Below are 13,719 nucleotides of genomic sequence, written 5' to 3' on the forward strand. Positions count from 1 at the left end.
ATTGGATTATGGTTGCTTTAGCTAATAATAGAAAGGATAATGAAAAGGGTAGGACTAGAATGGAAGAGGAAATGGTTTGGGAGAGTTTGAGGTTGAGAATGGAAAAGAATTCCGATTCCGGGGGGAATCCGGCTGCGTCGAAGAGAGACCGGAGTCGGGTGTGGACGGAAAGGGAATCAGGGAGGAGGGAATTGGAGATGAGGATGGAAGTGGAAAATGGGAGGGCTAAAATGGCAGCAAAAGTGAAGTAATTGTAGTGATTGAGGAATGTGTGGATTGATGTTCTGATGATTGGAATGGTGGATTCCATTGGAATTGGAATTGAATTCCGGTGAGAAGATGGAAGTGAGAAAGAGTGGATTTGATGATAATATGATATGGAGGGTGTTTGGTGCATTAGATGAATGGATGGGTAACCAACTAAAAGCTAACTAACAATATACATGGAGTTGTTTAGGCTTAATTTTATCATGCTTAAATTCTAATTTTTGATATAAAATATATGATATTATTAGTTGCAATAGTTTTGAATAATAAGGGGTTTAAATCTTTAATAATAAAACAAGAGTAGGAGTATTATTATTATATTGAAAGAGATAAAAAGTTGAAATGTCATGTGGGTTGCTTGGTGATGCAAAGAGGTTGATGTGGGGCTTTTGTTATAGGTTTGGGTGGAGTAGAATGGACTCATGTTAGGGGTCTCACCTTTCAATCATTACAAGTTAAACATATGGGTGTTTATGGGTTAAGTTTCGGGTTTCTCGGTTTTAGTTAAATAAAAAACTTGACTGAGCTTAGTTCAAAGTGATCAAAAGTGAATTTGAATTCGTTTTCGGTTTTGTGCTGAAAAACCGAATTTTAACAAGATGAGTGTTCGTTGACTCTGGTTTTGGGCTAATCGGTTTGAATACATATGAATTCAGTATCTTTGGTTTGACAATGATAGGTGAGCCTAAAGAAAGGTAAATAGGTGGTTTGAGTTGAATTGGATATTGTTTATAAGATGTTAAAGTGTACATTATTGTTAAATTTTGTCAATTTGGATTGGTTTCTCTAAGCTAATAAATATCCAAATATCAAAACATGAAAATTCTGATAACAAATAAATTATAATTATAAATATTATATAATGATGAAAAGAATAAGTTTTATAAACTATGGGGGGATAAAAAGCATGAAGGTAAATTGTATTTTAGAATAAATAACTCTTCACTATAAGCATAAAACTAACAATTAATTATACCATTTTATATTTTTAGTAAGTGATTAGGAATAACTCTAGGTCAAATGGAAAAAAAAGGTTAGGCTAAATGTACCCCCCTGGTTGCTTGTCATACCCTCCCCCCCCGCGTTGGAAAAACCAACTTTCATATTAACTATTGAAATCATATGATTACCAAATTAGCACAAAAGTAAGAATTTAATATTATTTTTTTTACAAGTTGCGTTTTCTTTTTATGATTTCGAGTTTAGGGTTTTGGGTTTCGGTTTTAGGGTTTAGGGTTCGGTTTAGGGTTTCGGTTTTAGGGTTTAGGGTTCGGTTTCGGGTTTAAGGTTCGGGTTTAGGGTTTAGGGTTCGGTTTCGGGTTTAGGGTTTAGGTTTTAGGGTTTCAGGTTTCGGGTTTTGGGTTTTTGGTTTATTTTGTAAAAGATAAAGTGGTAAAATAAGGATATTATAATACATATACTATTAAAATTTAAAAAATATATTATAAATATTTATAATATTAATATTAAAAATATTAATATTAAAAAAATAAATTAATAGTAATACTTGATAGTTTTTAATTTGATATATGTAGTGGAGGTTATCAAATGAAAGTAATGTTGTAGGGACTAATATGTATATAAATAATGTTAAGAGCTAATTGTAATTTATGTAATAAGTTCATGGAAAGTATATTTAGTAAAAATGAAGTATGGGGTACGTTTAACAGCACCAAAAAAAAATTGTTTTTGTTGCTCAACTACCATGTCAAGTTTTGCATTAATTACTAATTATAAACTTAAGTAAAAACATTCAATTATTTTACTTCATGATTTCTAATTTTTCTCATGTCAAAAATATTTAACATTTACGTATTATAACATTTACTTAACGGTATTCAATAAAGAAAGTTTACCCGTATGTTGTGGTGGTGATTGTATAATTTATAAGGTTAGACTATGTGTTGGTGTGGGTTGTTTTTGTAAATCGAAACGAAAGAAAAGACTAAAAGATATAGTGGTAATCAAGAGTTACATGACGACATAGTCGAACCGAGCCCAATACAAAATACTAGGGGTGTAAACAGAGACTGTGTAAAAAGTTGTTTATGGACTTTTATGAGAAAAAAAAAAGTATGTTGTTTATTATACTATTTTCCATTTATTAAACACCCTCATTTGTGGCTCGACATCAAGCAAAGCTCGTCTCAATTCAATCTTTTAACAAGTCGATATCAAGTAGCTTACGAGTTAGGCAGGGCCAGCCCGTTAATATTACAAAGTAAGGGAAAAAAAGTATGTTGTATTATCTTCCAATTAAGTTATTTTCGTATCGTATTTTCAACACGTTCGCTTTTTGTTGGTTTCTTTTAAAAGCAAATCTAGTATTGTCATTAACCAGCCTATGTTATAATATATAGTGTCTAATTAGACATTAAACTATTTTGATTGTATATTTAACTTATTCATTTAATTAAATGTAAAAAGAATGATCTGAATAAAAATTTGAAATTTTGAACCCAGATATTTTATTCTTTTTAAAGGCCTCAGATTTTTTGTTCGCTTTATGCCACCAAAATAGTTGGGCCAACCCTGAAACTAGCTTGGCTCATTTACAACCCAAACATACACACGTCAATTCTCCAAAACTTCAAATCAAGAAAGTAATCATGTATGAGTACAAAGCAACAATTATCACATGCATATAATGACTAAAATCCAAATATAACGTAATATTACAAAACAATTTCAATCAAGGACCGGTTACAGATAGATACACCACTTGAAGACATGTTAAATTATGAAGTAATGAACCCACCCATGCTATTATAACTTTGTATAAAGGATAAAAGATTGGTATGTTAAGTAACTTCTACCGTATCTATAAGTGATGTTAAAGTCATTGATATAATTAAGTTGTATATGTTACATAAAGAGATAGGTGACAACGTAAGTGATGTATGGTTTATTATTAATTTATGACGACCAAGATATTTTACCCGTTATTTGTGATGGTTTAGAAAAAACTGCGATTTGTTATAATTTCTTGAAAGTGTTTAGAAGTAAAGTAGTTTGTCATTTACAATGTAAAATAATGGTTAGAAAGCCATTAGGTTATTTATACGAAGTATCTAAGCAATTTTGTGTTTGTTAGCCGTTAAAAAAAACAGAAATAAAGTAGTTTAAAGTTCAATCATTGCAAGTCGACTTTTACTAAAAGAAAGAATATCAACCATTTATTCAATGCGCCTTGTTTGAATATGGAGTGGGCCATTGGGATACAAGGATGTGGGCTACATTGGGCTTAATGGGCCGGATCTCATTTAGCCCCAATCTGAAGCATTAAGCTTTATTTGGATTTTGGACACCGTAATGACGCACCAAGAACGGGCGATTCATACCTTCGAATGAACCAAAGATGGCTGAAAACGAATATGTATAATATATTCAAAAATGCCTATAAGAAAATGTACAAAACCAAAGGTTGATTTTGTAATCAAATTCAACAGATGCAAATTGACACTCATAAAGTATTAGATAACATACATATTGGATATTTGATGGTCAAATACTCAAATGCTGGATGAAAAAATCAAACACTTACAAATAATAATGTAGGCTTACTAATTGGATGAATATGGATGGATTCAACATTTTCTTTGAAAGATATATTTTAAAAGGAAATTAAGAAGGTGATTGGTGTTTTTTTTAACTTAGAAAAATAATATGCATTTGTAGATAATGAATGCAATGTAACAAACATAGTATATATCAAATGTTTGTTCTTACTTTCATTGCAAGGCATGCCCTTGTTCTTCTACTTTTTACTTTCATAGTTTCGTGTCATATGTACACTCTTTTGAACCTATGCAAGGAGCATCAAATATTTACATATAATAATGTTGGTTATTTTAGTGTTATTGGATTAACTTGTCGATCGAGAAAATATAGAGATTAAACGAGTTAGGTGACACGGGAGTGCGGGCTAAATTTAATTCTAAATGTTATTTGAATTTATTATGTGGCTATACTTGGGCTTAAGTATAATAATAGGTGGCCTTCTAAATAATTATTTGGGCTTATGTGGGATAAGAGATGGAAATCGGTTTACATAAACCGATGGTTTTATTCTCTGGGATTCCCAACTTGATCGCATAGAAAGAACAGAAGAGGCGGTTACTTTCTCTTGTTCTTCATCACAATCACAGATTCTTCAAAATTCAATTCCAACTACATAAATCTCTGTCTTATCCGATAAATAATTGTGTGTAACCCGTAAATAGGTTTATCTGAAAGTGATTCACGATTCAGAGATTAATCCAGGCAATTGTTCAAGAAAGTAATATTGAAATCATGATTATAGGTTTGCATCATTGATCGAATTCATTCCCCAGGTACGCAATTATACAATAAATAATGGATAATCATGACATAATTTATGGGACTCATTATATGTATTTTTTTATCCCAAAGTGTATATAATTAGAATTTTCATTAAACTTTATTGACTCGACCAGTAAACAAATTACTCAAATTAGTTGACATATTGAAACATGATGACACAATATACCTAGAACCAACACCGAATGTGACATGTAGCACGACAAACTAACATAGCATATGCCTAAAACCGGCATGAATGCCTCAATTTCTAAAAAAGTACATAGATTTATTTATGTTGTTACTTTAATAAAGGTTGTTAAATACTTAAATTTAATAACTTATAGAAACAATAATGTCAAACAATTAAATAAAATGTGTATCGGATCGGATCTCGATCTTGTAATTATAAAAGAGATTCCCGTAATCAAAAATCATGATTTGAATCACATTATCAAAACAAAGTCAACTCGCCGCGGCATGACTCGCATCAACCCGTGACATCTTGCCCGTCAACTGTTCGATAAAATGTCTAACCGAAGACTAAGTGACCCTCTATTCACTTTTATTTTAAAACAATTTCAAAAGCTACAATATATTAAGGATTTTATAGTAGTGTAACAAAAAATTCTACAATGTTTTGAACCAAATCAAATACAGGTAACAAATTAAACTATAACTTGTTCAAAACTCAAAAACCCTTAAATATTATCACCTCTTGACAACAATGGTTGATCAGTTGCTACTTGCTAACCCGTTGAGCCGAATGCCGAATATCAAACTCGTCTACATACTGCAAGGGATTCGTGGTCTCATTCCTAATCCGTTTAATCTTCGGGCTCAAAAGTCCCCGATGCCTAAACCCGTACAACTTCAACACTTGATTATCCGCAAAATTAAACGCCCGTTCCATACTACTCAAACACCTTTGAACCGGGTAATCCCCGTAACTCCCACACGGCTTACACCCGACAAAATGCGTCACAAACGGCCATCTCTCATCACCCAAACCCGGGTGATACTTCTCCATCATTTCCTCATACCGGTCCACCAAACCCGCCCAATACCCGTGTAGAAAATAAGAGTTTTCAATAAAAACTTTCTTCATCCACTCGGGTTTCGTAATCAATAAATAGATTAAAGCCGATTGATCATCGGCTTCAAACGAAGGCCGTCCTTTCAAACTACCCGTCAAAATCTTCCCCGCTTCTTCACGAACGGGGCCTTTCGGCCCCATTGGCGCCCAATCTTCGAGTAAATCCAGCGACCATTGACAATTCCGAAACAAAAAACTCCCGGTGTTCAAAGCAATCCAAGACTTTTGATCAAACAACAAATCCGGGTACCCGTGAATAACCATATTATGATCATTATACTTCGATAACGGAAGCTCGAACACCATATCCGTAAACAATGCATCACTATCCATCCACCAAATCCACTTGACTTCCGGATGCGACAACATTAGCCTCCGAATCAAAGGCAATTTCGCCCAATAACCCGACAACTCCTTATCCAAATGAGCCATATTATACACAATCTCAATCCCATGAATCCTACAATAATCAATCTTATTCTTAATGGATTTCAACAAGTAATGATCACCAATTGCATTATCACACGGGCTCGGTGGAGACCCGGTGACAAGCATTATTCGGGCTTTCCCGTTAACCACATTTGGAAAATCTTGATTATGTTCAAGCCATAAACCCCTCTCTTGGTCCCAATTTGAGATCTTGGCACCAAGGGTATAAGTGTCATTTAAATAATACTAGTTTGGTTTAAATTTATAACATCTTCAGGATCGTCCTCAGGATCCTGATCGGATCGGATCTGGGCTAAGATCCGATTCGTTTCTTCGATAATGGCCTGGGTTTCCAGTCGGAGGACAAGGAACCGAAGCCGATAGTGCCACGGAGGACAAGGATTGTGACTAGGCCACAAAGGATGGTGATCTTGATGTTGTTTAAGGTTTTGTGGATGTGGCGTTTGCCGCGGGTGGTTTGGGTGGTTCGGGTTGTGTTGCCCATTGTTATTGTTATTGTTATGTAACCTGGGGGTTTGGAGATGAGTGTTTATGGGTGATTGGGTTCCATGATGAAGTAAGTACCACCGACTGTTATTGTTTAATGTTTGTTTATAATGTTTGGGAGTGGATGTATATAATATAGGTGAAGATTTGATTTGGTAAAAATGATAAGTTTGCAGCTTTTGGAGTGGATTTGTTTGGTACGATAAAGGCGTAAAAGTATTGTGTCATGTTTTGTTTTGTGTTTTGTTTACTTTTGTTAAAGCTAACTGGTGTTTGACTAGGACAGTTGTAAGTTGGTTTGAGGATCCATGGCCATTTTACAAGTTGTTACTTATTATTAATTTATTAATAAATAATAAACTAAGAATGTCTTTGCATAAAATTAAAACTCATATCTCCAATCTAATCTAATTTAATATAAACTAACTATACTTTTAATCCATGTTTTTAGTAAAGATAAGGTAGAATTTTTTTTAGCTAACATGATGGGGGAGACGATAAGTTTTGAGCTAACATATGGATAAGCAACGAGTTTTGAGCAAACATATGAGACCAGTGACGCAGCTTAATTGGGGCCAGGGGTGGCCCCTACCCCTCCGTTTTTTCGTTCGGTGATGTAAATTTATCATTTTCCGGTCAAAAATTTGTATACATAGTGTAAATTTGCCCGTTCCCGACTGAAATTTTGAGCCCAGCCCCTCCGTTTTTCGCTCGGTGGTGACAATTTATCCTTTTTCACTTGAAAATTTTTATAAATAGTGTAAATTTACTCGTTTCTGGCCGAAATTTTGAGTTCGGCCCCTTTGTTATTTTCGCTCAGAAGTGTAAATTTATCTTTTTTCGGTCGAAAATTTTTATACATAATGTAAATTTACTCGTTTCCGGCCGAAAGTTTGAGCCCACACCCCTCTAGTTTATGAAATTTTTTATACGTGTTGAGTCCGGCCCCCTCGACGTATATGTCCAAGCTTCGCCACTGGGTGAGACGACGGGTTTCGAGCTAACATGGTGGGAGACGGCAAATTAATAAACATGTCGTCTCGAACTCCTAACGTAGAGCCGACGACCCGTTAGTAAGGGGACAAAGAAGGAATTTGATTTTTAAGATACATAATTGGAATCTCTCTTTTAAAATGAAACATCTTAGGAATTTTCCTTTTAAACTTCTCAATTTGAGTACCAGAATTTTTTTTTCCGTTGCAATTAGATCCAACCTCTTGCTCCTTCACTCCATCTCTCTAAATTGGAAAATATATAAAAATATCATATTAATAAAGAGATATTTCATTATTGTTCCCATAACTTCATTTATAAACACGTGTTTGGCGACATGTTTAGCCTCAATGCGTTTTTCACGACCTGTTTGTCTACCAAACACGTCTTTCATGACCCTTTAGTCCCCAACGCGTCATTCACGACGTGTTTGACCTCTTAATCGTTTTTTTTGTTTTTTTTATATTACATTATTATAATTAATTTTACTCATATTTGTTTTTTTTAATAATTTTTAATATATTTTCTGCAAACCATCCCTATCTTTCACTCCTTCACTCCGTCTACTTGCTCGGGCAGTTTTATATTCGTAATTTCACCAATAGTGTGGTTTACAAGATAGGTTTACAAGATAAATAAAGGAGGTGATATAAAAAACTAAGATGTTTTTTAAAATTTTATTAAGGGTGTTTATAGGCCTCATAACTTTTATCAAGTGAAATATTTTAAGTAATTCTACTTTAGATATTTGTTGCTAATAGAGTTATGTGCATGTTATTTTCTTCTTAAGCTTATTTATGATACATCCAAACCATGACCATTCCTCATTATTATGTATAGGACACTTGACATGTGACTGAACCAAATATTGTAATCAAGAAACAGGGCACACGACTTCAAAGTTTGATGTAACAACACAACATATTATTACTTACAACAGCAAACATTCATGAAAGGTTATAAACTATAGAACCAAAAACCTGTCATATTATATATGTTTATAGTTTCAGATTGTGAAAGGTTATAAATGTATCGAAGCATATCGATTTTAATATAAATAAGAAACACAGATAAATAAGTTTTAAATCAACTGAAATTCTACATTGCACATCAACACTGTCAGTGTTAGTCATATATTAGCCATAACTAACAACTCCTTCCAACCGTCAGCTAATAATCAGCTACTATGAATAATCAACTTCTTAGCGACTAAACGGATGCCAACGTTTTGTTGATAATTGTATAACTCTAAAGAGAAGTATGCATCCACCAAGTACCCCGGACGAAACAACGAATTAACTTGTACCACATCAGCATACCGATTCGAAACAAGTTGTTCGCTGCACGGAACTGATGATAAATTCTTGTAGTAAATCTCAGTACTCCATCTGGTACTATCTTCCGCCATAGTCGGTAAACTGCACAAACCACATATTAACAAATTAGCATGTTTAAGCAGCAATACTCAAAAGTCGAAAAAAATTAACCTACTGCAATCTAATAGTAGGCGAGTTAACAAAGCCCGGGTTTCTAGTTACAACGGGTCTCCACTGAGAGTTTCCATCATCCACAAATCTTTTAGAAATATCATCACACGCATCAAGTATGCGACAAAGATTTGAAGAGCTTGCATCGACTACAAAACTTAGGCGTGGGTTTCCAACATGATCAACGAACTGTGTGCATAAATCGAACCGGATTTTCAAGCCAACGCAATGGATCTGCATAGGGGTGTTTCCGTGAAGTATTCGTATCTTGTTGGGCCCGTTAATAAACGGAGCAACGGTTACAGTTATTGAAGGCAATGAAACCGAGTCAGGGTGTATGAATTCGTTATTGTTGCTGAACGCGGTGGATAGAGTGGTGGTAGATGATTCTTGCATTATGGCTTCATTTGACTGAAGGGTTTCGGTCTCCATTTGGTCTGCAGATGGGCCCGTTTGAAACGGGCTGGGTCGAGGGTTAACAGATTCAACTTGGTTTGTAGAGTAATTTCTGTTATTATTATTAATGGTACTAGCATTCAAAGGAGGCAAATTGTTTTCGGGATTTTGTTGGCTTGATTCCTGCATGAACATTTAAAAAAAGTGTTTCAGGTCAACCCAACCCGTTGACCGAATGCTAAGACGACAATGCTTAATACTTCAAGAATGAAAAAATGAATGCTTTAATGAGAAATTACCAAGAAAAGAACCGTGGCACAACACTTGACGACTTCAAAATTCAATCGAACGTCATCTAAACTCCTGTAAGTAATTGTTGAAGAAACAGAAGTCAGTCTTAATTTTTTTTTCCTTGATTATATAAATTTTGATCTTAAAAAACGAAAAATTACCGATGACTTTGCTGTCCAAGCCCAAAATGTGCAGCTATAGTGGCCATCTGAATACATGCAATTCATTAGCATAGGAAAAGTTAAATAACTAAATAAGTCACTTGACACAGTCATATCATTATAAGGTTTTCTACAAAGCCATTAAACGATGCACATATCCGATATGTGAACAAAAATCAGATCTTGATCAAAAAGTATAAGAGCATTTCCCATGTGATAATTTCTATATATTTATTCGTGTCAAAGATATCAACCATATTTTGGACACATTTAAATGTTGTGTACTTCTAACACGACCTGTGTAACCCATTTATCTAAACGAGTCAAACAGGGTTGTAAAAGAGTTATAAACAGGTTTAATGGGTCATAAACGGTTGTAACAAATGAGTTAAATTTTACCTAATAAAACGTATACTTTAAATAATATTTTGAACTCAGGTCAACTAAAACATGACACATTTATCAAACGGGCTAGAAATGATAAAGAAAACCTGATTATTTACATGCCGTGTTAGCAACTAATGTGATATACTGATATTTGATCCTAAACAAATCTATCAACAAAACCTTTCATACATAAACATCATATATCAAGATTCTAATCATTTATGATAAAATAAAAACTACATAAAAGGAATTTGGAAATACACCTTCATGTTACCGGCACTCCTCCCGAACCTTTGAGTCAATAAAACCAATGTATCAATGGTTCCCTTCGGTACCGGAGGCGGCCTATTTATCTGCTCATAGGCCTCTTTTAACCTCACACAATCAAACCTTAGTATATTATGACCAGCCCATATTCTGCCTGCATGTCAAACAAACCATCATACATTTAGAAACCAGATTCATTGTTCACCAAAAACTAATCATTAGGCAACAACAAAAAAACATTGACATCTAATCCCAAACTATTTCAAACGGCTGTTTGGATAGGTTAGACGCCATTTCGACAAAAAAATTTCAAAGTTTGACAGACTGTTGTAAAAAATGGCCGTCAAGTCTGACAGGCAGCTCTTTAACCAAAAATTTTCAAAGTTTAATCCTATATGTTCCGATATTAATCCCCTAATAATCGTTAGTCCCCACTTCACTTATTATTTTTGGGCTAATCGGTCAATGGTCATATCCTGCCAAAATCAAGTTTAATCGGACTTAATCGGATTTTTCTAATGAGATTCTAGCCTAAATCGGCGGTTTCCGGCCAAAATCAGCGGTTTTCAGTGAGATTAAGCCAACTTCCGGGCAAAATGTGTTTGCGTATGTATAAACTGAAAATTACATATAAAAATGTATGCGTTTATATATATAAGACTAAAAATTATATATTAAATCGATTAATCACTAATCCCCACCCTACGGCCCACTGGCCAACTAGCGATTTTACAACATTGGTTCTGACCATAATTTTCAAAGTTGACTTTTTTTTTCAAAACAGCCATTGACTAATAAAATACACAAAAATGAAGATAACTTTACCATGCAAGATGTCATAAGCACCAATCATTAGGCAACTACAAAAACATGGGTCACCTATACATGTCACATCATGTGACATCTAATCCCAAACAATTTCAAACAGCTATCCTGATATGTCAAATGCCATTTTGACCAAAAAATTTCAAAGTTTGACCATCTTATTGTCATAATGGCCATCCAGATAAATTTCATATAACCGTTTTGACAAAAAAAATTTCAAAGTTTGACGGTCCAGAATGATCATTCTGACCATAAATGTTAAAAGTTTACCTTTTTTTTTCAAAACGGGCATGACCCATAAACACAAAAAAGAAGATAACTTTACCATGCAAGACGTCGTAAACCTTGTCGGCAATCTCTGCGAACGTCGGGGAGGAAACGACGTCGTTAGCAGTGATACCATTGGCGTTAACCGACGATGGTGTAATGAGGGAGAGATCAAGTGGTCTAACAAGCGTATCGTAGCTGTCAAGTTCGGTTAGCTTCTTAGGACATATTAATATGGCCCCGAATTCCAAAATGGCATACGGCTGTCCGGTTCGGGTCGGGATGGTGGTTTCTAAGTCGAAGAAAACAATCTCGGATCGGTCTACAAGGGAACCCATATTAATATTATTATTATTGCAAGTGTGTGACAAAGAGATGGTTGTGATTAATTTGGTAACTTATAAGGTGTGTTTTTGTAGTTGAATTTGAATATAAAGATAAATACAAGAGGAAGTGGAACTCATGAAGGAAAGTATAACGTGTAAATGAGAAACATCATGCAGAGATACTTTGCCTCTTGTAAGTTGGTTACTTGTGTTATAAGTTATTTCATTGTTACATTCTTACGTGAAGATGAAGATGAATGTGTATATTTATAGGCTTGCAAGACATAAAGAAACCGACCCACTATGCCCACGATGATTCGAAGTAACCACCACAGCTAAGTTATATGAAAGTTATAATTTACCAAATTTAATAACGTTTTACACATTTAAGTGTGTTAAAGTTTTGATATAGAATTTCAAAAGTCTATAACTTCCCAAATCTCATTGTTATGTATTCAATTCAAATTAAAATATCAACATACACAACTTAAAACTTCCAAATTAAAATAAAAAACATGTTTTCAAAGATTATTATTGGCTTAGTTAGTAAATATATACTAGTGAGGATAAGTGTGAGGCAAAGGGATCTACTAGGGTTCAAACAACATATGTGACATGAATTTTGTGAGAACGTCTATGAGGTCATGGCTCGATAAAAATAAGTGTATGTCACTAATAGGGTAGCACCGCGGTTATAGGGTTTGAACTCGAGCAAGATGGGTTATATGCGTATGGTAAGCCTTTCGGAGTCCCTTTGACTACCAATTGCAATCATGGGCGGATCTAGGTGCATGGGTGCGGGTTCACGGGAACCCACTGAGTTTCGGATTTTATATAGAGCGTCCATATAAAAGATGAGAGTGAACCCATATATAAATTGTGAGTGAACCCATACATTAACTAGAAAAGTGGCCTGGTGGTAAACAATAAGCCTTTCAATGTAAGAGCCCATGTTCGATTCCCTCTTAAAGCCAACCTTTATTTTTATTTTAATAACTGGTAACTTCCGGTTTTATTTTTTATTTTAGCTATATGGTTATTAAGTAATTATGTTTGTGATACACCATGTAATATCATTCAACCACAAATTGAACAATGGTTATTGTGCTTTAGTCCAGTACTCCATTTTGTTTATGTTGGTATGCTTATAAGCCATTTCTGATACAATAAAAAAGAATGAAAATTATGGAGAATTTCCCAACCCCTGGTCTCCTCTATTAGTTTCTTGGTGACAAAATGATCTGATCACGCAATCACAAATGATGTTAGTGTATATATGGTCATATATTGTACAATTCTCATATAATTGTCTCTCATGATTGATGCAGTCGATGATGCTACCATCAAACGTGTAGCATACAGATTTGTATTTGACCAATTTACACCTCTTTCGGCATGTCATTCGCAACATGGTTATAATTTATAATCTGTATATTTAAAGTTTTGTAGCCGTAGTTTTAGAATATTCATTGCTTGATTGACAAATATGAATTTTTATTGATTATCTATATGTTGTTTGTTGAAAAATTGAATATTTATTTCGAGGTATCCATGTCCACAGAATGAATCGGGCCGCCAGTCACGGCCAAGGAGGCGTTTACGTAAGCCAAATCGATTTAAGCATAAGTCCATGATCATGCTTTATAAATTGACACTGTTAGTTGTATTTTTTTCACATTTGTTAACGTCTAATCACTTTG

General features: G+C 34.3%; 1 protein-coding gene and 1 pseudogene across 1 annotated transcript; both read right to left on the reverse strand.

The window, feature by feature from the left end:
- Nucleotides 1-5,286: 5,286 nt before the first annotated feature.
- On the reverse strand, nt 5,287-6,684 carry LOC143584835 (putative xyloglucan 6-xylosyltransferase 3 pseudogene; annotated as a pseudogene).
- A 1,919-nt stretch (nt 6,685-8,603) lies between these two features.
- On the reverse strand, nt 8,604-12,478 carry LOC143584836 (protein NEN2-like). The gene is made up of 6 exons (XM_077066786.1): nt 11,752-12,478; nt 10,598-10,755; nt 9,948-9,994; nt 9,795-9,858; nt 9,104-9,678; nt 8,604-9,030 (listed from the first exon to the last, which is right to left on the reverse strand). Exons 1-6 carry the CDS (start codon nt 12,029-12,031, stop codon nt 8,790-8,792), a joined length of 1,365 nt encoding a protein of 454 aa, XP_076922901.1. The 5' UTR covers nt 12,032-12,478; the 3' UTR covers nt 8,604-8,789.
- Nucleotides 12,479-13,719: the final 1,241 nt, after the last annotated feature.

This window comes from Bidens hawaiensis, unplaced genomic scaffold, assembly GCF_021521415.1.
Source record: "Bidens hawaiensis isolate Kalapana, Puna unplaced genomic scaffold, B.hawaiensis_p1.1 tig00033472_1, whole genome shotgun sequence".
Classification (NCBI taxonomy): domain Eukaryota; kingdom Viridiplantae; phylum Streptophyta; class Magnoliopsida; order Asterales; family Asteraceae; genus Bidens; species Bidens hawaiensis.